The sequence below is a fragment of the Myiozetetes cayanensis genome, unplaced genomic scaffold (genome assembly GCF_022539395.1).
Source record: "Myiozetetes cayanensis isolate MyiCay16 unplaced genomic scaffold, myiCay2020 scf5-8, whole genome shotgun sequence".
Lineage (NCBI taxonomy): Eukaryota > Metazoa > Chordata > Aves > Passeriformes > Tyrannidae > Myiozetetes > Myiozetetes cayanensis.
The window spans coordinates 27135526-27162227 of NW_026087742.1; the positions used below are offsets into that span (position 1 = coordinate 27135526).

Genomic DNA, 26702 nt, shown 5'->3' on the forward strand with positions numbered 1-26702 from the left:
GGGGCCCGGGGCGCGGCTGCGGCCGGGGCGGGGGCCGGGCTGGCTGCGCGCCCCGCGCCTCCTCCGCCCCGTCCGCGGTGCCCACGGGTGGGTTGGGGTGGGGGTGAGGTGGGGGTGTGTTTCTCGCGGAGGGGCGGCGGCGAGCGCGGAGCAGAGGGGCGGGGAGAGGGCTCGTTCTGGGCCCTTCGGAAATGGGAGGTGGCTAAGGCGGGCAGCGGTGGGAGCGATGGAAGGGCGGCGGGGCGCAGGCGGCGGCGCCTGAGCGCGGCGGGAGAGGGGGCGACAGAGCCGCGGGGCGGGGGGGTCCCGCTCCCCGCCGCACCCCCCGCCTCCCGGAGCCGCTGTCCCTGCCACCGACCGGTTATTCCGGAGCCGCGAGAGGAAACGAGGGAGCGCGTAAAAGGAGGAGGGAGGGAAGGGGGAAAAAAAAAAAAACGGGAGGGGGGGAGGCAGCGTTTAAATCCCTGCCCCCCGCTCCTCGCCGCCTCCATTCCTCCCTTCATTCGACCTCCCCTCAGGAGCCGCCGGTGAGTCCCTCGCCCGCTCCCAGCCGCTCCCGCCCCGCTTGTCATTGTCGCCCACTCGCTGCATTCTTTCGCGGGTGAATTTCATCCCTCCGGTCCGTCTGTCGGGATGGGGAGCGAGGCGGCGGTGGGGGGGAAACACCAAAGTTGGGGTGGGGGGACACCTAGAGTACCATTAACCACCGCGGGGCTGGGGAAGGGTCTCCGGCGGTCCCTGCCCCGGCGTGGATGCGGCGAGGGCCGGGAGGAGCCGGGACACCGCCGCGGGGCACGAGGGCTCGGCGGGGTGGGGGTCCCGGCCGTGGCTGGGGACGCTCCGAAATCACCGGGGGCGCTGCCCGCCCGGGGCTCGCCTTCCCTGGACGGCGGCAGAGCGGCTTCCCTCCGGACCGGGGCGGGCGGGGGTTGGGCGAGGGCTCCGCGCCCGCCGCGGGGGTCCCAGGGCGGGGACACCCCCGCCGCGCGCCCAGCGTGACGTCAGCGCCCCGGAGCCCCCTTCCCTGCGGCGGGAAGTTCGGCGGGGGCAGGGGAGTGGGGGCCGGGGGGCCGCGGGCGGGAGGGAGTTGCGAGTTTGAGGCCGGGCGCCGTGCGGGGAGCAAGGCAGCACAACGCTGGAGGGGGACCGGCTCCCGCCCTCGCTGCGTTCCGAGGGGCCTCGCATTGTCCCCGCTTCCCCAGGTGCGGTCGGGGAGCGGGGCAGGAGTGTCTGGGATTAACGTTTCCATTGGGGCACCGACAAGAGTGTTGGCTCCCCCGACGTGTGCGCAGTGGGCACGGGTGGGATTCGCCCCCTTCTCTGACACGCCAGGATGCTACTTGGGGACCGGGAAGCTGGCGAGACCCCGCACGGTCGGGTGGCACCGGGGTGGAACCGGCCGAGATCCCTCGGTGTGTCGGGCTGGTTGTCCATTTGCTATTGAGGATTTTTGGAGAAGTAGCATCTGGGTTTCCTGCACTGCCTTTCTGGCCGTGCCGTGGAGCCGGTGGCGGTTCTGCCCGGCCGGCTGCTGCTGGCCTGTGGCCGCCCCGGCCGCTGTTGCCCAGAGAATTGCCGGCTGTATTTTGCCGAGTGGCCGCTGTACTGTTGAAGTGGCAGCCATTTGGTCACCGTGGCATTTACTTTACACGCTGCCCTTGCTCGCCGTGGAGTTCTGCCTTGATGGCCATTGTACGTTCCCCAAGTTGCTTTACAGGCGGGCAGTGTCTTTGCTTCTGGTTGCTTCGGTGCCGTGGCTGCCTTGAGTTCTGCAGCCGGTTACTCAGTTGCCAGGATGGCTACTGTAAGAATTTATATGGCTTTTGTCTGCAGGGTCTGTTTTGCAGGGCTGTGGTTCTCGAGGAGCAGCATGTCCTTACCGAGCTGGGTACTCAAATCCATTGTCATTATCTCTGGTTGTATTGGGTGGATCGCGTGGGAGCCGCTAGGCTTCCCAGCATTGAAAAAGTGAGGAGAAAGTAGTGGGCCATTATCCTAAGATGTGTGGCAGGAGAGTGGAGGAGGAGTTGGAATGGAAATGCCCTTCGTTTTATGTCCACCTTAGTGGTAGAGCGTGGAGCACGGTTACACGCCCTTCAGGTGTGTGATGCTTAAAGCTGCGGAGTTCAGCCCTGACTTACCTCCAGAATCAATGTATTAGTGTCAGCCGAATCCCACAGTTGTCTGAGTTGGAAGCTGCACTCGCCTTTCTTCTGAGCCCAAGGGTGTTGTGCATCACTGCTGTGGTGCACACGCATTCCCGAGGGGATGGAGCTCCACGGTCATTACCCATGGATGGGATGCTTGTAAATGTGAACGGTCAGATTGTTCATTGGAATGATTTTCATCCTTCCCCCCCCGTTTCTTTGCTAAGTTGCTAGTTTTATTTTGTTTTCTTTTTACTGTGTTTGTTACTGGTGATTGCACAACCAATCGTTTGTGTATTTTTCCATCTTATTTGGGGATGACCTGGCCTTTCAAACCAGGCTTTTCCAATTTTGATTCGTGATGGAGCTTTTCAAGTATGGCCAACGAGTGAACTTACAGTACCATGGTTCTTGCTGGAAATTATAAAAACCCTCCAAACATTTGAAAATTAAATGTGCAGTGAATCCTAATGAAGAAGATTAACAGGTTTAACCTGCTGCAGTGACCTGCCTTTACCTCTCTTCATATGCATTTACCTCCTCCCCTAGGTTTTGTACCCTTTGGATGCCTCTGAAAGGTTCTTGCATTCTCACCTTTAGGTTTGCCTGCACAAGGAATTAAAGTGAGGTTTCTTGTGGGCATACTTGTATTCCAAAGTAATAATGGTCATGCAAGGAGCTATGATTCTGTAGCATGGTGGGATTGCTGTACTAAAAGCAACATGATCTGCATTGTTCTTCAAGAGGAGGAGGAGCATCTAGTCCAGCTGGACTAGGTGACCATTGTAGGTCCCTTCCAACTGAAATACTAGATTCTGATTTTATTGGTGGGTGAAATGCATCAGGCGGGTTTTTCTCTTCCCAGAGTTCAGCCCCTGTCACTCCTTCTACTCCTTCCTGATTTGTCCTGGAGCTCCCTCATGTTCATCAGCATCTTTCTGGAGGGTGGAGAGGTAGTTGAGAGGAGCAGTCCACGTGGAATACAGAGCTGTGTAGAAGAGGTTTATTTATTTACCAGATCTGAGGTGTAATATGTTTGCAAGTAAAATCTCTGGAATTGATCTGAGCATGTGTTCAGCTGTGCCCCTCCTTAAATATCTACCTGTATGTTTACCCATCTTATATTATTTTTCCCTTTTCTTCTGACAACCTGGTTTTCTCCTCTGTCAGGCTGTATCATCCCCACTTCATTTTTTTTTTCTTTGTCCCATTGTCTTTTGGACAAATAAATTACTTTTATCATTGGATTTTCTGGTCTCATTCTTACTCTGTTAGGAGATGCTATGGAAGTATGAAGTATACTTCCTGCATTTATCACTTCATCTCTTCCATCTGTACATCTTGAAGATGTGTCTAGTGAAGTACAGAATAGCAGTGCTTTACAGATTTTTTTAAAGGCCGAATGAGAAGGCAACGCAAGTTCCAAGTGTGTTCAAAAGTGGAGGGATCTCTGAAAATGTCATGCTCTTAACCAAGTGAGCTACACCTAGGATATGTATTCTCTGCAGAATTAGTTTGTGTGATCTCTGCTGGAGTCTGGTCACAGGAGATGGTTTAACATGAACACGAGATGCTCCATCTCACTGCCTTGCCTGACTTACTGAAGCTGCGGTGGTGCCCAAGGCATGTGTTGGCAGTTGGCCAGGTCCATGTCCCAGTGCTCTCTGTGTCATACTGAGATGAACAATGGAGACTCTTTCTGTCCTTCCAGTCATGTTTTTGGGCAATCATGGGCCCACACCCCATTTTCAGTGAGGTATGCATGGAGAATGATGAGACAAAAGGGGATGTTTCTAGCTCAGGGGGTGTGAGCTTCACCTCTCTGCCTTAGTGTGGTTGGCTGATTTGGACTTTGAGCCTTTAGGGCTCATAGGCATATAAGTTGAGCAGAAGTCAGCTTTGTGAGGAAGCGATCCCTTCGAAGCATTACCTTGCTTCCAGTTCTGATAATCCTCCCGCAGAAGTCTCTGAAAGTCTGTTTTTTATGTGTGTTGTCACAGCAAACACTGATTTGTTGTTGTCTCCTGTAAAAATATCAATGTTTGATTGATTGTTGTGGCAGTATTTTCACCTACAAACCAAAGGCTAACTGCAATATCTTCTCCAAGCAATTTCAGCCAATGATGGTCTGTCTGGGCTTTGCTGAAGGAGGGGAGCTGGTTGCTTTCAATCTTACTTCATGTCTCTTGCCCCAGTGACATTCTTCATCATAGATCAGTTTAGCTTGAAAATTTTAGTCTTTTACTTCCCTGCCTTACAATGCACTTGGTGATACCCTGTTTCTTCTTCAAGGTCCCTCTGTGCTATAGATCACTTAAGTGAAGGCTGCATTTGAGCAACCTTCATCTCTTTGGACAGTGGATTGGATTTACTATGTGTGTATATATGTTTTTATGTGTGTGTTTATATCACAATATATATAATAGTTTGTGTAATGTAATACATTTTATATAAAATACGTTATATAGTATATTACGTTTATATTGATATATATGCCATAGTGTATTGGCTATAAAGTGTGTCTATAGCATAATATTTTGGATATACTGCTGGTTTTTTCTTTCAGTCAGTGCAACAGATGAGGTGATTTACCTCAGAATTATTCAGAGTTTGCCAGACACAAACAGAGAATGGTTTATTCAGTTGTAATTATCCATCAGGCTTTCCTCATACATTGCTACACCATTGCTTTCCATTTTCACCCAGAGCTAGATCCCATCACCTCTTGACCAACGTCTCTATGACTGCTAATGAATTTAGTACTAAAAACCCTGTTCTGATCAACTCTGTGGTCCTCTACCCTGCACAGCTCATGGCAGGGAATGTCACCTGCTGGTCTTTGCAGAAAATACTGAGTATTTATTTTACAATATAATAATAATAAAAAAACTCTTAAAGATTTTCAGTGATACGCTGGATTGCTATGCAAGTTTTTAAGTGATTGATTTCTCCCACTTTTCAAATTTGCACTATTCTGTGTGGAATTTGCCTAGCTTAAACTCCATTGGATCTGGAAGTCTTTGTTTTGTAGGTTAAAGAGCTATCAGAAATCTCCTCCCTTTATAGTGCTCATAGGCCATCCACAAGTCACCTTTTAACCTTTTCTCTCATAAGCTAAATATATTGAGCTTCAGGGGGAGGAGTTATCAAACTTCTCAATTTTTCAGCATCCTTCTGACGTACACAGGTAAAAACAGCCCACACTACCCCTATAATGGCCCCACCAATCCTTTGTATAGTCAGGTAGAAATTGTCTCTTTTTCTTTTCCTGAAGAGTATTACTCTCTGCACTGGTGGGTTTCATTCATTCAGGAAAAGCCCTCTTAGAAGTCTTCTGCTGGGAACTCTATTTCAGCTGCTAGTTACCAGGCGTTTTCCAAGGTTGCGTATCCTTGGATATTCACCCTTGAAGGCATTCTACATTCTTCTGTTCTTACATCTTGGATAATTAAAAGGCTGGCCTTTCTGTGCGACCCCGTTGCAGCAGTAACACCAACTCATCTGTGCCAGAAATTACATTTCATCATTTACCATCTCACCTGCCTCAGCACCACCTGAAAACTTTACCTGTGTTCCCGAAAACTTTGTTCAGATGGTGCCTTCACCAGATACCAGTGATATTTCATGTTAGGCCACTGTTTCCTCCCACCGGTGGGCTTCTGGGGACTTGCTTTGTGACAGTGGACCCATGCGTGACGTCTTTTTGCTGGGACAGGTCATGCTTGTGCCATAGCAGTGCACGGAGCTTTATCCCACAGGTTGTCACGTGCTGCTTTACAGAGATTACCCAAGGCAATAAAAATATTTCGGGCAGTGATTTTACTCGCCACTGTGTCTTTTTTCCTGGCAGTCCAGTCTGAGCCTAGTTTGGGCTCAGTCTCTGGGTGCTTGAGTGGGTGCCCACTTGAGAGGCAGAGGCCTGTGCTTGTGGTTAGTAGGGCAGGTTGTGTATCTGTAGGTGGTAGCACTTCTGCATAGATTTCCTGCTTTGAACTCTTTTGGGATTGGGGAGAATTTTGAGTACTTGTGACTTTTAATTCCTTATTATATCATGGTCAGGAAGACCTTGATTTAGCCATAAATATCTGTTTTCTGATTTGGTAAAATCACAAAAGACCAAAATTACCATGAACGTATATAAGACAAAAGCTCTCCTTCCTCCCAAGGGGGTTCACCACTTGCACAGGTTCCCAGGGAGGCTGGAGATGCTCTCTGAGGTGTTTGTGACAACCTCATCTGACTTTGCAGTTTACTTTACAGTTTACAGGGCATTTGAGGGATTCCAGCAATCTCTTGCAGCATAAATCTTCCTGGACATTCCACTGGGTTTTCCTCCCTTCAGCCCCAGAGGTGAGGACAGGATCATTTCACTCAGCCAGTTCTGTAGACCAAGGAGAAGCTGGGGGTCCCAAGCTCAGGAGTGACTCAGCGTTTATCAGTGTCTCAGGTCTGCTGTACGATTGTTCATGTGCCCATCTCCCTGTCCCCCAGTTCAGTCCTTTCATTCTGGATCTGTCTGTCCATCCCATCCAGACTTTTGCCCTTGGCACACATGGCTCTCATGTTGTCTTTACTGTCAGTCGTGAGACCCTAGAAACAGAGAATCTGACGTGTGTCCCTTGGATCAGTGGCTCCAAGGTCATAGAATTGTTTAGGTTGGAAAAGATCTCTGAGATTGTTGAGTCCAACCATTAACCTAATACTGGCAAGTCCACTACTAAACCGTGTCCCTAAGTGCCACACCAGGACACCCCCAGGGATGGTGACTTCACCAGTTCTTTGGGCAGCCTGTCCCAATGCTTAACAACCCTCTCAGTGAAGAAATTTTCCCTGATATTCAATGTAAACCTCCCATGGTGCAACTTGAAGCTGTTTCATCTTGTCCTGTTGCTTGTTCTTTTGGAGAAGAGGCCGATCCCCAAACTTGCTACAACCTCCTTTCAGGTAGTTGTAGAGAGTGATAAGATCACCCCCAAACCTTCTCAACTCCAGCTCCCTCATGTGTTCTTGACAAGACCTGTGCAACAAACCCTGCCCCATCTCTGTTTTCCTTCTCTGGACATGCTCCAGCACCTTAATGTCTGTCTTGTAGTGAGGGGCCCAAAACTGAACATAGGATTTGACATGCGGCCTCACCAGTGCCCAGTACAGGATCACAACGCTGGTGCTGCTGGCCACACTATTACTGATAAAATTCAGGATGTCACTGACCTCCTGCAACCCTGTAGCATTGCAAGAGGTTGTGTTCCAGGTGCAGTGTCCAGTGGCATTGATGCCTTTTCTCATTTCTTGATAATGCCTTTCAAGTAACGATGGTGCCCACAGCTATCCTGTGATCAGTAAATGCCTTCTCAGCAGTCCCTATGGATGAGCAGGAGCTCTTACGGCATATGTGCTTGTCTCTTCTGTGTGTCACTCTACACTTTGTGCAGTTGAACTCGTTATAAACATGCCAGTGACCCTACTAGGTCCATCTTGTCCAGTGGTGCTGCAGCAGTAGTCACTACCAAATCTCTGGGAAAGAAGGTAAGTTAAGGGAAGCTTATGCTGCATTTTCCTCTGATACTCCTACAGCTGCCAGCCATTTTCCATGGAGGACCTGCCGTAGACAGATGTGGTTTCTGTCTATCTAGAAGGTGTCAGTTGAATGAAACTCTCCAGTCTCCCATCAAATCCATACAAACTTCTAGCACCAATAGTGTCCTTTGATGGGAAATTCTGCAGCCACATATTTTAAGAACTACTCTCTCTTTTTAGTTGGTTTTGAACTTGTTTCTTTGTAGTGTTATTTGATGGTCATCCGTTTTTGTACTGGAAAAGACAGTGAAAAATTATTTCCTATCCAACCTTCTCATATATGGTTTTACAGTTCCCAGTCACATCCTGACTTTATTAACCTTTTCTCTGCCCTTTCTAGTTCCTGCAGAAGGAGCAGAACTGCACTGAAAATGTGGGAAAGCCATAGGTTTGTGCAAAGGCGTAATGATGTTCTCAGTTTTGTTTTCAGTTCCTTCCTCAGGATTTCTAGCATGAGGTTTGCTTTCTTGATGGCTGCTGGATGCCAGGTGCCATTTTCATGGTTCTACCTCTTTTATCCTTAGGATATCACTCTTGAGTTGCACTGGTCAGCTCAAGAGTCCCATCATCTTATGTGTGGAGATGGAGCTGGGGTTTTTTCTGCATACATTGCTTTAAATTTATCTAGATGGAAGTTCACGTGCCATTTAATAACCCAGTCTTAGGTCTCTTGGAAAGTCCTTCTGCAGTTCTGCTCAGTTAGTTCTTATCCTCATTATTACCCTCATTGATTTACTTTCTTCAGCCACATTGGCTTCCCTTTGCTCTTTTTCCATATCCGTCCTGATTTTGCTTCTTTATATTTTATTCTCCTAAGTTCTCTCTTAAATAGTCATCATCTCTGATACAGACAGTGTCTCAATGCCTTTGGGGGGCAGGACATTGATCATAGTGAGGATACAGCAGGTGTTCTTCCACCTAGCCTGATTCTTTAGCACTTCATTCAAATCCATTTGCAGAGTTTGATCCTTCCAGCTATGGAGCTTCTCTCTGGTTCTTATCTACACCAACTAGTTTGCCTGGGACTGAGGGCTCCCTCTGCCAGCTTCAGAATAATACAGGTCTTGGCAGGAAGGGGTGACCATTCTTGCTGTTCACTGGTCTGTTAGGAAGGGAGGGGCTGTTGGTGTGTCCACCCTGAATTTGAATTCAACTTCTAGTTTCCAATGTTCTTACATGTGTCCTGCAGCTGCAGTTTCCAGCAGTCTTCCATGGCAAAGGCTTGCAGAAGTCTGGAACCATGATGAGTTGACTGGTGGATAACTTCCATGTGCTGACAGTGAGAAGCAATGGGTTGTGGAGTCGTGGTCACGAATAGCAGCAAGGAAATTACAACTGATAATGGGTGTTTCTGCACTGGAATGGGTGCCCCAGGTCAGCTGGGGAAGCTTCGCTCTTCAAGATGTTCAGAACTTGCCTGGACAAGTCACTGAGCCATCTAAATTTGGGATCAGCTCAGCTGTGAGCAGGAGTTTGGAATCTGCAGGTGTCCCTTCCAAATGACATCCTCCTTTGAGTCTCTCTGCAACCAGCCTGTGATGTCTTTGAGTAATTCACTTCGCATTCTTAGCTAAGGGACATCAGTGTATCAAAAGAGGGGTGTGAAGTATTACAGTAGACCCTTCACCCTTTAACAGCTCCACGGGTAAGGTGTGCTCAGGTGTTGCAAATATAGAAGTTGCTCTACTTCTTAAAATAGTGAGTGTGGGGAGTGTGATGTGTCCTTCCTCTGCATCACACATCCGTAGGCCTCCATCTCACTTGCAGAGGGAAGAGCCCGGTGTGTTTTCTTTCGTGATCCTCCACTAGGCTCTGCCAGCCTATATCTCCAGGAGATCTGGATGCCCTCCTCTGGGGAGACAGAATGATTCTTCTGGGATTTTTAAGTAAATCTGTTACATACTTAACAGTCATTTTACTGTGCCCTCAGGAATTGTTTTACGATTAACGTAACCTTCTTCAGTACATCTAACCTTCATTTAGTGAATCAAACTTTATTTTCAGTTTCTTCTGCAAAAATTAATGTTGTCTTCCGTGATGTAAATTAAGCTATTGTTAAATGCATGAATGTTTTTATTATTTATTACCTTGCTTTAGCTCTGTTTTTATTTCACTGTGCTCATCAGAAATTTTTTTTTTCTGAGATACATTTTTATTTGAATGGAGGTTCCAGAATTAGAGCTTTCCTACTCAAAATAACATTCTTGTTCCTCGTGGTTGTGCAGAATTAAGAAAACAAAATATTAATATAGGCTTAATAAAATGTAAACTGGTTTTATATCCTAAGACTACCGGCACCCTGCACGTTTATTTTTAGTACTCTTGTTTGGCACCCTTTCCTGAAGTTTGAGCATTTTAATTTGTATTAAAATGCAGGGAAGGAGCACCTAGGTACCATGACAAGTGAATTTGTCAGCAAGTACATATAAGAAAAGGACTGAAGCTGTTGGCTCAGGATGAGTCTATTTTCTGCATGGGAGGTGTTATTTTAAGTGGGTTAAAAGGGATCTTAAAGATCATCTCATTCCAACCACCCTACCATGGGCAGGGACAGCTTTCACTAGACCAGGTTGCTCCAAGCCCCATTGCAGCCTGGCCTTGGACACTTCCAGGGATGGGGCATCCCCAGCTTGTCAGTGCAACCTGTTCCAGTGTCTCACCACCCTCATCATAAAAAATTTCTTCCTCATGTCAAATTTACACCTGCCCTCTTTCAAACCATTGCCCCTTGACCTGTCACTGCAGGCCCTGGTGAAAGCTGTCTCTCCATCTCTTTTTAAGTCCCCTTTATATACTTACAACTACAGAATCCTAGAATAATTAAGGTTGGAAAAGACCTACAAGATCGTTGAGTCCAACCTTTGATCACGCACCACCATATCAACTAGATCATGGCAATGAATGCCATATCCACTTATTTCTCAAACACTTCTGGGGAGCACTTCTGCCAGCTCCCTCAGTACCCTGAGCTTAAATGCTAAAGGAGCCTTCCTGGAGGCTCCTCTCCTCCAGGCTGAACAACCACAGCTCTCTCAGCCTGTCTTGATAGGAGAGGTGCTCCATCCCTCTGATCACCTTTGTGGCCTCTTCTGGACCCGCTCTAACAGGTCTTTCTTGTGCTAAGGACCCCGGAGCTGGATGCAGCACTCTAGGTGGGGTCTCATCAGAGCAGAACAAAGGGGCAGAAGAATCACTTCCCTCACCCTGCTGGCCATGCTGCTTTTGATGCAGTCCAGGACACAATTGGCTTTCTGGGCTGTGAGCACGCATTGCCAGCTTATGCCCAATTTTTTTTCCACCAATATCCCCAATATCTTTACCACAGGACTGCTCTCAGTCCCTTCAGTCCCCAGCCTAAACTGATCCTGTTGATTGCCCTGACCCATGTGCAAGCCCTTGCACTTGGCCTTGTTGAATTTCATGAGTTTCACATGGTTCCACTCCTCAAACGTGTCAAGGTCCCTCTGTGTGGTATCTCTTCCCTCCAGCATATCAACCACTTGGCTTGGTGTCATCTGCAAACTTGCAGAGGGTGCACTTGATCCCACTATCTATATTATTGATGAAGGTATTAAATAGTATTGGTCCCAGTATAGACCCTTGAGGGAAGCCATTCATTACTGGTTTCCAGTTTGGCACTGAACTGTTGGATGCAACTCTTTGGTCATGGCCATGTCAAAGGCCTGGCAAAAATCAAGGTAAATGACATCTGTAGCTCTTTATTTATCCACTGTTGTGGTCACTCCATCCTAGAAGGCCTCCTGATTACTCAGGCACAACTTGCCCTTGAAGTGAAGTTATGCTTGCTGTTTCTAATCGTCTCCCTGTCTTCCATATGTTTTGATGTCTCCCAGGAGGATCTGCTCCATTTTCTTACCAGGCACTAAGGTGAGGCTGACTGGTTGGTAGTTATCAGGGTCCTCATTACCCTTTCTAGAAGTGGGTGCAATATTGCCTTTTTTCCAGTCACTGGGGATTTTCCCTGACTGCCGTGAGATTTCAAATACCATGGAGAGTGGTTTGGTAACTATGTCAGCCAACTCCCTCAAGACCCTGGAATGCATCTCATTGGGTCCTACAGACCTGTGCATGTTCAGTTTCCTCAAGTCGTCTCAAACTTGATCTCTTACGATGGGATTGTGAATCTGCTCTCATATACATACCTATATCTAAATCAAGAGAGTTCATTTCAGCTTGTATATTAAAGTGTGTGTAATTTGTCCTCTGGCACAGAGTGAAGCTCCTGAAAGCATACATTTACATTTGTTTAAATTTATTTTAACGCATTTCATAGTGACCCATTCTGTGCCATATTTTGAAGACGGAAGAATACAGTGAAATTCCAGTACATTGTCATTATGAAATCAATTCCTTTATAGAAAATAACAAAAATTGACAACTGTCACTAGTTTTAGATTGGATTTATATTTTGACCTCTGAGCAGTAATCAAAGTTTTCACTTGTGTTGCAGGCATTTCTGTCTAAGTTTGCCAAGTAGCACTGTGCTGCCAAGCCTCCCTAGCAGGGTAGGTCTCAGCCCTTTCCAGACGTGTCCAGCAGTAGCTGGTGGTCAGGTGCTGCTGTCACAGGCCCTGTGGGCTGCCGAGGACCAGGAGGTGTGTGCTGTGATCCTGAGGTGTCTCTGTGCAATGGTGCAGGGTGAGCAAGTGGAGGAAGCTGCTCGAAGCAGTCTGGACTCCTGAGTATTTCAGTCTCTTGAGATCCTCCAGCTTCACATTATATTGCAGGAAGGATGTAGTCAAACTTATCCGCTGGTAGGTGAGAGTTTTAACTGGAGTATGATTATTTGCCCAGGCTAACAGTCTTACTCCTTGATTAATCCACTGTCCACCCTGAGTTCACAGCCCCTGCATCCACCCAGTGTTGTAGTTATTTTGTAGAAGACAGAAAAATGCCTTTGTTCCAAAACTACCTTTCATTTGATGTCAAATAAATATATTTATTCCTAACAAGATTTATTAAATAAAAAAGATTTGCCGGTCATGGGAATATTCACACCAAGATAGTATTAGCCACAGACATGTGCCATCTTGGTATTTAACCATTTTGGCATCCTAATCCCTTTGCTCACAGAGTCATTTTCCCTTTTACAGTAATGTCAGGCTCCAGGTACCTGTCTGAAGACTGACACGCAACCTGAACCCTGACCTGTTCGTTCACTGCTGTCCAACACTGAACACAGTGCCCTTCCCTTTCCTTTCCTCCCTTTCTCCACTATACCCTATAGTAAAATACCAGGGTTCAAGCATGAAATCAGGTGATTAGCCACTGGGACATGCTGCACTTCAGGTTGTCTGATTGCAGTATTTTGGACAAAACTTAGTGTTTTCAAGGTACTGGACAGTTGTTAAACCTGATTACATTTCTGGAAATTTATCCTTCGTTTTGTAAAATGAGGGAAATTGAGACAGGAATTAAAAATGCCTGGGACTATCATTCACTGGGCAGTCACTATATATAATATGTGTGTGTGTGTGTGTGTGTATGACAACTTCTGACTTCCCATCCATGGTGCGTGTTCCTTGACTATACTTGCTCCAGTGGGCCATCTGAGTAATCTTTGCCTGTCAAGAGGGATCATTGGTTATCATCCCAGCTTATTTTCAGGACACTTTTCAGCATCTGCAATGTGTTAGAAAGCAGCTGTGTTCGTTTTGCCACCCTGGTTCCTCTCTCCAGTGCTAACCCATCCTTTTTGCAGAAGGGGGAAGAGAAAAATCAGTATGGGAACACAGAGCTATTGAATGGCAGAGAAGTAGATTCAGTTTAACTCTCATGTCTCCATCTGAGTCCCAGCCTTTTCATACCAAATGCCTTTGATTTCACATAGGATCTTGGATGTGGTTCCTACATTTCAGAAAACGGCTTGAAGAGTAGTCACTGTTTAAACAGTTTAAACAGTAGTCACTACTTTAAACAGTTCCCAACTGAAGAAAACAAGGTTTGCACTTCAGAACATCTGTACTTAGACTAAAGCAGGCACTCCACTGACTCCTTACTCCAAACTTACTTTCCATGAAGGATGGCTATGTCTGTAGTACTAAAATGTGTCACATATCATAATCATGTTCTACCTGTGCATCTCCCCATCTGCTTGGACCGGGTCTGAATCCACCTGAGATTACTGGGATGTTACAGTTGGAGAAGATCAAGAGTACCAAATAATAAAACTGAGGACATGGTTAGGGTTTTTTCCCTAAGAGAGGAGAAATAAAAAAGAAGGGGAAGAGGCTGTGGTAACTATTGACAACTGAGTACCAGCAGCTAATCTCAGTGAGGACTGGATGAGGCCTTAAATGTCTGCTACCTAGACACTGCTGTGGTAATGATACAATTAGCCCTTTTTCTTAAGTGACATGGATCCTGGGAGCCTTCAGCTCTCCCTTCTGCTGGCATTGGCTCCAGGGAGGGCTAGCTTGACCTTAGTTCCTATTTCCTCTGCTTCTGTTGCCATCTAGGAAAGTTTATTTTCTCAAACCCACAGTCTAACGTGTAAATGTTATCCTGAGCCAAGGACAAACATTGAGATCACTTTCTAAGAGAGGTAAAACATGAGTGCTTCTCATTTGAGATGGACTTGGTTCCAGTTTAGTTACCTGTGAGAATTGCTCCACACTACTTCCTGGAAAGGAGAGAGCTTTTTCTGCGTCCCCCAATAGAAGAAGAGCTGGAGTTCACTAGCTCCTGGATGTCTGTGCAGGACAGTCCAGCTTGGGCAAAGAGAATTACTTGGAGCTCAGGAGCGGGATCCATTTTGAATCCCATGTGGGGGATGCCTGTTGAGTGTGTGTTGCTCGCAGGAGACTGCACCGGGGCTTACACGAGAATATGGAGGGGTTTGGGCAGTAAGCCAAGCCAAGCTGGGTTGTGTGAAATGCAAATACAAAGTAGCAATTCGCAATGCCTCGTAACTCAGTCAGACCCGTAAAGGGCTTCGCAGGGCCAGGGAAAGGTTAACCCTTCGACAGCAGCCCTGCCACATGTCTCACCTCCTTAGCAAAACCACAGAGCCCTAAGAGCCCTTCAGAGACATTTGCAGGGATCTTCGGTGACAGGAAGGATTAGGTGTAACTTTGCTAATTGTCAAGGCTCACATTGCCAGCTTTTATTTCATAGATGTTAAAATTAGAAGGCAGTGTTGTGATACTCTCACCTGGCCATAACAATTGCTCTACTGAGCCTAATAATGTGTGTGTCAATTCTCTTACATATTTTAGAGAAGTCTTCACTAAGTGACAGAAACTTCTGTCTCAGTCAGGGGTTGATTATAGCTCCTGAAACACCCCTATTTGTTTCTGGCTTTTTTTTGGTACTGCATATTCAGGAGTTAACATAAGTACCAGGTGGGTATATCTCTGTTAAAAAGGGAAATTTCAGTCTGTGGTTGGCTGCATATTATTTCTCTGACTTACTTTTCTGGAAAGAAGCTGCTAATTGTCACTACAGGGTTACTGAAAAGCTGAAGTGAGACCTGTGCACTGCATTACCGGGTTGGGTTCTTTGGTGTGGGAGGTGTGGGTGGCATCTCTGTGGAATGTAGAGAGCAGTGACATGTTGGCAGCGTGCTGTTGCTGCTGCTGTGCCTTCAGAGCTGAGCTAATACTTGTAGGTTGCCACCATGATGTGTGTCAAAGTTGAATTAGATTAGGACTACCTTACCTAAAATGTTTGTTTCATATAAGATATGTTAATTCTAAATGCTTATCTAGAATAGCACCAATGTAACTGGCTGAATTAGCAACCAAAGGGCAAAGCATGACAGAAATGTAAGGCTGTAAAGCAAGTCAGCTGGTAGGGATTGGGAGCAGGCTCTGCCTCCATTAGGTCAGTTATAAACCATCATCAGCTATTTTTCTATTAAAGAAGAGGTCTAAGTTAATGAATTGATGTGTGTGGGAATTAATGCTGGATGAGTCCCTTGTGGCTTTCGTGATGAGGGTCAAATAAAATATTAATGAAATTAAAACAAACAATCCCCTACTCTTCCTAAGTACCTTCCGGATGGGTTTCTCTAAGCATTGGTCAGAGAAGATGTGGAGCCCCAGGAGAGACAGGCTGGTGTCATTACTGCCTTTTCATGGGCAGGGAGATGAAGGTGGTGGAAGACAGTGACCCTGGGGCCTCACAGGCCAGCAGCAGGTTTGCACAGGAGGTCTGAGAGTTCTGCTGTCTGGTGCTTTTGCTCTGATCTCTCCAAAACCTCTGAGGTTTCAGCTGCTGTCTCAGAGAAATGGAAGTCCATCCAGATTGCTCCTGCATTGCTTGGCTGGAAGCTGATCTTTCCAGGTCTAGGACAGCCTTCAGGAGTACCAGATCTGTAGTCTTCTTATTTACAAAATTTCTCTGTGCCTCCAGATCAGAGACTATAACCCAGTAGATGTGGCTCTTTTATCCTGATGCCTTATCCACATGACACATTCCCTTGTCTTGCAGATTGCCTGTTCTAGAGTCTGAGAATAGGAGCTTGAATGACAGGCTGGGGAAGGATAAAGTCTTTTGGGTTACATTTGTGCAGTGCAGTGCAGAAGATCTCAAGCTTGATGAAGTCAAGTAAACCAGCTTCAGGAGCAGCATCCCTGAATCATTTCAGTCCAGTTCCCAGGCTAACACAATCACGGCACTTTCATACTCTAAAGTAGGAACTGTGTGGTATAACAGGGTGTTAAATACATGCGGTGCTTTTGGACATGGCACAAAGCTGTAAATCAGTTCAGAAGGGTCCCAGAAATCTTCCTGCTGATGCAAAGTAGAGGATGTGATGTACTCTGCATCTCTGGGCATGACTATTACGCTGAGAAACATCCAGGGTATGGAGAAGGAGACCTCAGCAGGCACTCCAGGCTAAACAGAGATAGTTCTGTTCGTATCATGCAAAATCAAAGCTAAATGCATTTTCTTGCACCTGTTTGTACACCTTGGGTGTGGACTAGCCTAAGCAAGACTTTGGCAAAGGCCGCTGGGGGTTCATGACACAGGGCTGGCGAATGACAGCACATGGCCAGGTAGCCTACTGTGCTGGCAAGTGCAACAGGGGACTTAGTTTGTCATAAGGAACATTTTAAAGCACTTTCCTGTTTGTTTTTTTTTCAAGGAAGGAAAATGTTAAAATTATTTCAGAAGAGAGCAAATATCTTGGTAACTGTTCCTCCATATTCCCTCCAGGGCATTATTGGTGGGCCCTGAATCAGAAAATCACAGAATGGTTTGGGTTGAAAGGGACCTTAAAGATCATCTAGTTCCAACCCTTCTGCCAGGGACATCTTCCACTGGACTAGGTTGCTCAAAGCCCCATCCGGCCTGACCTTGAACACTTCCAGGGTTGGGGCATCCACAGCTTCTCTGGGCAACCTGTGCTGGTGCCTCACCACCCTCACAGTAAAGAGTTTCTTCCTAAGATCCAGTCTAAAGCTACCTTCTCTCACTTTGAAGCCATTAAAAGGGAATACCTGTCACTGTGTGGGTATCACTCCCACAAACTGGAAATCAGGTATGGCAGTGGGCAAATCTTTTCTCCCACTGATGGGGACATTTATTGAGTTCTTGGTAAACATCCTCGCGTCTTTAAATAAGGAAACAATAATTATTTTTTATTATTTCTGTAGCAAACCATAGAAGTGTGTTCTACAGTCCACTCAGTCTTTCTCCCCTCTCATGTGCTTGTCTGCCTTTCAGGATTCGTCAGGATCTTTTTGCGTGGCTGAGAGGAAGCCTCCCTTCCAGAAGAACTTCCCATCTCCGTCTCCTCGGGAACAGCCGGAGGGGTGCGGAGTGACAAAAATTTATGTTTTCATCAAGCCGGGCCAAGGAGAATGGGGGTCCCACACCCAAAAGAATGAAGACACGACAGAACAAGGACTCAGTACGTGAGATAGGAGAGGGGGGTGGGACGCGAAAGCCAAGCTGGACCTGTGGGTTGGGACTGAGACTCCCAGCAAGCTAGTAGGCATGATTTTGGCACAGTGGAGTGCCAGGGGTTCAGGTGCTTTGGGAGGCTGGGGACGAAGCAGGAGTGGAGGGAGATTGAAAGCAGGACTGATACAGTGATCCTTTCCTTAGATGTCAATGCGGAGTGGACGGAAGAAAGAGACTCCAGGGCCCCGAGAGGAGCTCAGGTCACGGGGTCGAGCTTCCCCTGGGGGCGTCAGCACCTCCAGCAGTGATGGCAAGGCTGAGAAATCCCGACAAGCGACAAAGGTATAAGCTAGCACGAAGGTTTAGGGTGGCCAAGGACTGCCCAGACTAGGTAGGATCCATTTGAGGATCCAGGAACACAGACCAGAAGGGATCCACCAAGGAACCCATGCTGTGTTAGCTCCCTAAAATGAGCAGGATCGCTCTTTGCTCTTATCCTCACCATCTTGCACTTCCTGCCATCTCCTAAGAACTGGTCCTTGGTCTCACTGTCCCCTTCTAGTGCTAATTTTTGCCATATCCTGGCTCCGTGTTGCTCTGCTAGTGTTGTCAACACACACGCCATGGTGGCTGTGTCTCACCTTCTGCATTCTGTGAAGGTGTGGCAGGTTGGGAAATTTCCCCATGACCCATCACCTCCCTGTTCTCCTTCTCTTCCTTGCAGAAGGGCAGGGTGGAGGAATCCTGCACCCCCAAGGGCAGCAAGCAGGGCCGAACAGAAGAGATCTCAGAGAGTGAAGGGGAGGACACTAATGCTCCCAAGAAAACCAAAACTGAGGTGAGTTCTCCCTGCTGTGATTGTTGGCATGCCCCAAGTCCAGAGCAAAGGAGTCTTCTGTTTTCCTACCTGTGCTGCTCATGCCTGCCCAGCTTGAGATTCCCACTGCTTGTGAGCCCTGGCACCTTGGTTTTGCACTGCAGCTCTTTCAATATAAATGGCATCTGTCTGGCGACAAAAAATGCCCCCAGGAGAGACAAGTGAGCAGACAGAAGCTCTCTGTCTGCTTTGCCTTGTCTGCAGGTGACTGCTGTGCTCTCAGAGCTGGGTACATACCCTGCCTTTCTTAGCTTAGTGGCAAGAGCCTGGCTCCATGTGCAGCTGCTCATTGGGTTAGTCAGCCTCTTCTGATGCCCCAGCACAATGTGAAATGGAGGTGCTTAAGTTGTGATGGGTTCCAGGTGACAGAAGACTCGGCTCTTGCACTTCTCCATTCCTGTTCTGGGAACTGGCCTGAAAGGCCTGCGAAACACTGGGATATTTGCTCACATTATGAGGTCATTGTAATTAAACCACTGTGGTTACAACTTTGTAATTTCTCCATATGGGCACTCCATTCAGCTCAACAATCATATTTTTTCAGTTTAGTCTCTCTTGTAAGCCCTGAGGCTCAAGAGTGGCACTTGTTAATTACCCAGGATGACTGCTTAATCACCAGTGCACATTGCCTGAGGTGAGAGTGGTGGGGAGGAGCAGGGATTGGGAAGCGCAGGAGTAACTCTTGGAGGTAAGGAGTGGGTCAGTGAGAGGAGTCTGGAGGGGAGCTGACTTCCTCAACCAGAGAGGGCTCTGCAGGGGCAAGAAGAGCGATTCTGGGTCTGGGGTCTGTGCTGGGACCACTGTGGTGTGTGCTGCTCCTTGCCACCTGGTGATACCATGCCCTGGCCAACAGCCCATCACTGGTGGTGGTGGTGCAAGGACCGCTCGTATCTGTTCACTCTCAATCTTTTCTGTAGTAGTTCCCTGTCCTTCCTCACTGCCTCTTTACACAAGGTACCTCCTTCCCGAACGTGGGATGCTGATGAAGGATGTGAGAGCACTGGAGGGAAGGCAGGAGGACATGTTATTTATTTCTTGCCAGACAATGTCTCCTTCCCTCTGTGGGGTTTTCTAGTGCTGGGGCTGGCAAGGAAAGGCCAGAAAGCAAGTTCTCTGGGGACTTGGAATGTGACATGTGCGGTCTGGGAGATTTTCTAATGCCTCTTTTCTCCTCTTTCCTACTTCAGGAGTTGCCCTGTCCTCCATCCCCATCCGATGTTGACAGCCTTGATGGTCACAGCTTCAATGATGAGATGAGCAGTGACCCACGGGACATTGACCAGGATAACAGGAGCACCTCACCCAGTGTCTACAGCCCTGGGAGTGTGGAGAATGACTCTGACTCCTCCTCTGTGCTGTCCCAGGGGCCGTCTCACTCCTACCACCACCCTCCACTCTTCCCTCAGAGCCCGCCGGTAGCTCCCCCTCCCGACAGCCTGGCCCGTCCACCAGAGCCCAGCTTTGGGCTCCCAGGCGAGGTGCACCCCCAAGGACCCCCTGCAGGAAATTACCATTCACAGCTGGAGGGCCAAGCCTCCCGCATTTTCCAGGCTCAAGCCCCACAGACACCCGCCTCCTCCTCCTCTGCTGTTGCTGCCCCTTCTGCTCCCCCTTCCTCCTCATCATCCTCTTCCTCCTCTTCTTCCTCCTCCTCTTCCCACACTCAGCTTTACCCTTCAACCAATGTGGTCCAGGTTGGGACCAAAATTGCCAGTGGAGTGGGGGGGCTCCCAGCACCAGGGGGTCGTGAGCAGACCCTCAGCGCCAAGCACAATCCACCACCCACCACCCCAATCTCACTGGCGTCAGTAGGAGGGGGGCTTCCCCCTCAAAAGACGCCCCCAGCCAACCCTCCAGCTGCCCCCCCAGCTTCAGCCCCTTCCTTCCCCCACGTCTCTGCCAACCTGCCTCCCCCCCCGGCCCTGCGCCCCCTCAACAATGTGGTGGCTGCCTCCAGCTCCCCAGGGATGGTGGGTCAGGCCCTGAGCGGCCACCTCCCCTCGCCTCACGGCATGGGGCAGGATAAGGCACCAGCCCTGGCCCCCTCCCGCTACCCCTATGCCCCACCGCCTCTGCCACCCTCCAGCTCCTCAGCTCAGTACCCTCAGCCCTCCCCGGGCCAGCCCCTGCCCAGTTACAGCGCTTCCTATGGCCACTCCTTTCCCCCACCCAGTGGCCTCTCTGTCTCCAGCCAGCCCCCCAAGTACACCCAGCCCTCCCTGCCCTCACAGCCCGTCTGGAGCCAGGGCCCACCGCCTTACAGCCGGCCCTTGGGCAATGCTGGCTCCCACCCTGCTGCCCCCTTTCCTGGCCAGTCCCCCCATCACCAGCAGCCACCCCAGCAGCACCACCACGGCCATGGGAGCAGCGGGGGCGTCTCTCCGGCAGCTGCAGCTCCTCCCCAGCCCCCCGGCTACCCCCATGGCTTGGAGTCCAATAGCCACCACCCTTCCCATCCCACCTACGGGCTGCGCCTCTACCCTCCCCACAGCCAGGCTACCTACAGCCAGGCTCCCTCGGCCACCGCAGCAGCAGCCCCCTCTTCCTCCTCCTCATCCTCCTCTTCTTCTTCTTCCTCATCCTCCTCTGCCACCTCTTCCCAAGGAAGCTACCCCAGCATGTGCTCTCACACCCCAGGACAGAGTCCTGCCACCTACACTTTCCCCCCTCCACCACCCCCCTCCCCTGCCCATGGCGCTGGCCCTCCGGTCACCTCTGCTGCCACCACCCTTTCCACCGTCATCGCCACCATGGCCTCCCCCTCTGCAGCCCCCTACAAGACAGTCTCACCCCCGGTACCCCCCTCAGCTGTGGCCCCGTATGGGAAGCGTGCGGCCTCCCCTGTGCCCACCTTCCAGCCCCCAGCCCCCTACAAGCCAGGCTCACCCCCCACTTCCTCAGCTGCCCCTTTCCGGGCAGCCACCCCTCCTGGCTACCGGGTGGCCTCTTCCCCTGTGACGGGGGGCTACAAAGCCCCCTCACCTGCCCCTTCTGCCCCACCACCCTTGCCGGGGAGCATGACTGCCCCGGCTCCCCTGCCGCCCCCGCTCCCCCTCAGCGCTGCGCAGATCAAGCAGGAGCCATCAGAGGAGTACGAGCCCCCCGAGAGCCCCGTGCCTCCTGCTCGCAGCCCCTCGCCGCCCCCCAAGGTGGTGGATGTGCCGAGCCATGCCAGCCAGTCAGCCAGGTGAGGGACAGCTATGGGGGATTTCTCTGCAGGCTGGGGTGGGATATAAGGGGCAGGGAAGAGGAAATCACCCCAAGCTTGAGGTGCAGCTACCCCCTTTTTACCTTTTCCATGATGCTTTTCAGTTTCTCTCAGTGCCTTTCCCACAGTACCTATCCCTGTCCCCATCCCTTCTCTCCAGACCCGTCAGCACTGACAGTCTTCACATCTCGCCCCTAGATTCAACAAACATCTGGACCGCGGCTTCAACTCCTGCTCCCGCACAGACCTGTACTTCGTGCCTCTCGATGGCTCCAAGCTGGCCAAGAAAAGGGCAGACTTGGTGGAGAAAGTGCGGCGAGAGGCTGAGCAGAAGGCGCGTGAAGAGAAGGAGCGGGAACGGGAACGGGAGCGGGAGAAGGAGCGGGAGCGGGAGAAGGAACGAGAGCTGGAGAGAAGTGTGGTAGGTCTAGGGGTCCCACTGCTGCAGCGCAGCCAGGGTGGATGCTCGAGGGCCCCCTCGGCCACTCCCTGCTAGGACCCTGAAGCTGGTCTCTCTGCTCTTTTGCAGAAGATGGCCCAGGAGGGCCGTCCAGTCGAGTGCTCGTCCCTCGGGCCAGTTCCCCACCGCCCCTCCTTCGAGCAGGGCAGTGCTGTAGCGACTGTTCCCCCATACCTGGGACCCGACACCCCGGCTCTGCGCACCCTGAGCGAATACGCACGGCCCCACGTCATGTCCCCCAGCAACCGCAACCACCCCTTCTACGTGCCACTGGGGGCAGTCGACCCAGGCTTGCTGGGGTACAACGTGCCAGCCATCTACAGCAGCGATCCAGCGACACGGGAGCGAGAGCTGAGGGAACGAGAAGCCCGCGAACGAGACCTGAGGGACCGGGACCTGCGTGAACGTCTCAAGCCCGGCTTTGAAGTCAAACCAGCTGAGTTGGAGCAGCTCCATGCTGTGCCGGCTGCTGCCATGGATCCGTTCCCACGCCACGGCGGGCTGAGTCTGCAAACAGCCCCTGGCCTTCATCCCGCTTTTCCCTTCCACCCAGGGCTGGGCCACTTGGAGCGGGAGAGGCTGGCGCTGGCAGCTGGCCCCACCCTTCGTCCTGATATGTCCTATGCCGAGCGCTTGGCAGCTGAACGCCAGCATGCCGAGCGGGTGGCTGCTCTCAGCAACGACCCTCTGGCCCGGCTGCAGATGCTCAATGTGACACCTCATCATCATCAGCATTCACACATCCACTCCCACCTCCATCTCCACCAGCAGGATGCCATACATGCAGGTAAGGACCCTGTGGTGGTGGAGACCTTCACAAAGCCCTGCTCTCTGTCCTACTGGGTCCTCCTTACGCTCCCTCCGTCTGGCCCTGGGGAAGCCCAAAAGCTGCTGAGACTAGACTTTGAGGTCACACGTCTTCATCCAGGAGAGTCCAACATCGTGGTCATTATTCCTTGCCCTCACTCCCATCCCACCAAAGGCAATAACACTGCTGTTTAGTGGCAAGCAGAATTGTTTGCACCATGTCTTTCCATTCTGGATATCTGATGATGCAGTATAAGTGCTGTGATCCATCCCACTGCCTGCCAGGCTGGTACTGCTGTGGACTTTATCCCTCGCGTTGGGCTCTGCAGAGGGAATGGAAGCCCTGCTAGAACAGTTTTGAGAGTGTCCTTAGGACTAATGAAATGTTGGTTTATCAGGTTTGCTCCTATAGCTCTTGCTGCAGGTAGTGGGATGGCATGGGATGGGATGGGATGGCATGGGATGGCATGGGATGGGATGGGAAAAGGAACTGGAGGCTGTTCTTCTTCAGAATTGAGTGGTGGTCCCTTCCATTTCCACATCCTACAGGAAAGCAAAGTTAAAAGCTAAGGGATGAAAATCTCAGGGAAGCAAAGCCCAAGATACAGTATAATAGGAAAAAAGTGTTGTGCCTTCTCAGGTACTGTGAGCATTCAGTGGGATCTGGTAGCAGAGTGACAGACACTGACTTTAAGCAGCCACAACTGCTCAGAGGTGGCACCAGGTACAAATGAATGTTTATTCCCCCATTCTCCATAGCTGGGCATCTCCAGACAGTACTCTGACAGTGAGTCCAGACCACTGGAAAGAGCATCTGTCCTGGTGAGACTGGGAAGCATCCAATACAAGTATACACAGGAATGACTACCAGGGTGGCAGATAAGCATGATACAGGGTGCAGACCTGATTGCAGAGCAGGTCCTTGCAGAACTGACTTTTAAGGAGCAGTACCTCTCCCTGAGGAGTGTGGGGACAGAGCTCTGCCAGACTGGTTCATGTGAAACTCAGTGCAGCAAAAAGAGTAACACTCAGAAGGACATGGTATTGCATTGTCTAGCTGTGAAGTCATTCCATCCCTAACATACTCCAGCCTTCTCTCTCCATGTCTATTTTATGACGCCTTGCATCTTTCTTCATGTTAGCTTTTACAAAGCATGGGACAATTATCTTGTGTTATCTTTTCTTCCCAGCCTCAGCCTCTGTTCACCCTCTTATTGACCCACTCGCTTCGGGATCACACCTCACCCGGATACCATACCCGGCTGGAACCATCCCCAACCCTCTCCTGCCTCACCCTCTTCATGAGAATGAAGTGCTTCGCCACCAGCTTTTCGGTAAGGATGCTCACAGATTCTGCTGGTCTCCTCCAGAGAGATCAACAGAGCTCCAACGGGCAGGGGCATCAGGAGGGGTCACAGGACCAAACAGGTCTTCAAACAGAGCTCCGGTGTGGTGCAGGACAGGACCGCTCTGTCAGGGGGTGGGCAGATCCTCCATGTGGGCAGGGCAGGCAATGGGAGTGCAGCAGAGCCTTGACTGAGCTGTGGGGCCGAGGATGGAGCTGTTACATCAACTTGTTTCTTCTCTGTTTTCGGGTGCAGCTGCCCCCTACAGGGACCTGCCGGGCTCTCTCTCCGCGCCCATGTCAGCGGCACACCAGCTGCAGGCCATGCACGCGCAGTCGGCCGAGCTGCAGCGCCTGGCCCTGGAGCAGCAGCAGTGGCTTCACGCCCATCACCCCCTGCACGGCGTGCCCCTGCCGACACAGGAGGATTACTACAGGTGCGTGGTGGGCCTGCTCTCGCCTCACACGTACGCCTCCAGGCCCCGCCTGGCCTCGGGCTGGTGGAGGTGGTGGGCACACACCTGGGAGCAGGGATGCCTTGCCTTGCCACAGGGAACAGCTGTAGGCTGGCCACCAGGAAGGTCATTCTTGGCAAGTGGGTATTCGGCAGATAATCTTGTGTGGGGTTTCAGCTCCTCGCCTCTGAAAGGGGAGAGAACTTCACGTGTTTCACACATGCTAAATGCAGTTATGACTAACCAAAACCCCTGCCAGAATACAAAACATTTGCAAGGGCTCGATGCTTTTGCCAAGACAAGGCTTTCACAAGTGCATGAGGAGGCACACTGGGAAAGAGAGAGGTGCAGTGTTGTACCTTTTCAGTAGCATCTCCTACTTCAAGGATTTGCCAAACTTTGCAAGCCAGCAGTGTCATGTGGGTCTAGACTAAAAGAGGCAGGGGGACGTAATAAATTGTCTTTTCCCCTTTCACAATCACCTCATTCCTCTTCTTTATCCTAGCCACCTGAAGAAGGAAAGTGACAAACCCCTTTAAATGGACTTCTGCTGTCAATGTGACATCATCATGTCTTTCTCTTAAGAGGAACAATCAATCAACCAAATCCTGGGGGAGGGGAAGCTGCAGAGTGACACATCCTGATCCCACCATGCGGTAAGAGTACAAGAGGAGACGGACAAAAAGTACAGGGTGGCATCCTGGGAACAGAAAGTGGAGGAGAGAAAATGGGGAGGGACTGAAACACCACTAATGGACAATCGGTACGTGATTTCAGCTGAGCTCTGAAGAAAAGAGAATCAGCATTGCACAGAGCTCAGAAAGACAAAGACTGACATGAATTCAGGGTGGCAGCAGCTCCATCCTTTGTTTTGGGGTAACAGTTGCATTAAATAAAAAGTGCAGAGCATTGCAGGACTTCATGTACAGGATGCTGCTGCCTTTTCTACTTCTGTGAGGATGAGGTGCAGCCAAGAAGTAACTCCAAACCCAACAGAGCCTTTTTTCAAGATGCCTCCTCAACACCCCACCCCCCCTTTAGGTGTAAGATACTGCTTAGCGATACAGAAGAGCAACATGAAACTTTTTCAGATTAACCAGAGCAGCTTCCCATTCTCCAGACCCCTTCAGATGCAAACAAAGCATTACAAGACCCCTTCCTGAGTGGCCGCTCCTGCCTGCTGAGGGTCTGGTCCCAGCCATCGGGGTGCAAAGCACCGCAAGACTGTTTGCAGGATGGTGGCTGCGCTTTCCCGTGGCTGACGGGAATGGGCATGGCCACGAGGTGCAAAGCACCAGGACACTGTTTTCAAGACTGTGGTCACCACCGCGACCCCTCTGAGCCCCACGGGGAGAGATGACGTGGCTGAGCAGTGACACTGAGTCCTGGGACTGTAAGAGGGCAGCTGCCCCTTTCCCCTCACCCATCCTAATTGATGTACTTTAACTCATGCACATCCTATTAGACGTGGCAGTTTTATGTAGCAACTTGTGACTCCCTTGCCCCCGCGTGCGTGTTCTGATTTCACAGTTGTATCTCTCAATTGGTCCCCCATATATATATATATATTTACTTAACCATTAAAAGGAGAACCAACCAACAACCCAGCTATGGAAAAAAAAGCAAAGCCAGACACTCAAAAACTACGTTCCCCACGCACTCCCGAGCACCGACACACATTCTAATAATTTATATATATAAATATATATATGAAGCTCTTACAAAAGGACAAAAAAAAAAAAAAAAAAGGACAAAAAAAACCCTTCCAGAAACGGGACTCCGGTGTGTTCATTTCTTTTCACTGGGGCCGTGAGGGGAAGGGCAGTAACATAAGATTCTCGGTGAAAACAGGGAAGGGCTGGGAGCGGGGAAAGCCGAGGAGGAGCTGGTAAGCGGGAGCCACGCCCCTTTCGCCTGTAGGGGCGGGCCTAAGCACCTCAGCGCCAATGGGAA

General features: G+C 50.0%; 1 protein-coding gene across 1 annotated transcript; it reads left to right on the plus strand.

Moving 5' to 3' along the window:
• The first annotated feature begins 301 nt into the window (after positions 1–301).
• ATN1 (atrophin 1) lies at positions 302–26236 on the plus strand. The gene is made up of 10 exons (XM_050331987.1): positions 302–527; positions 17418–17604; positions 17802–17939; positions 18322–18435; positions 19662–21661; positions 21881–22103; positions 22212–22929; positions 24140–24283; positions 24551–24731; positions 25255–26236. Exons 2-10 carry the CDS (start codon positions 17527–17529, stop codon positions 25286–25288), a joined length of 3630 nt encoding a protein of 1209 aa, XP_050187944.1. The 5' UTR covers positions 302–527; positions 17418–17526; the 3' UTR covers positions 25289–26236.
• The last annotated feature ends 466 nt before the right edge of the window (positions 26237–26702 follow it).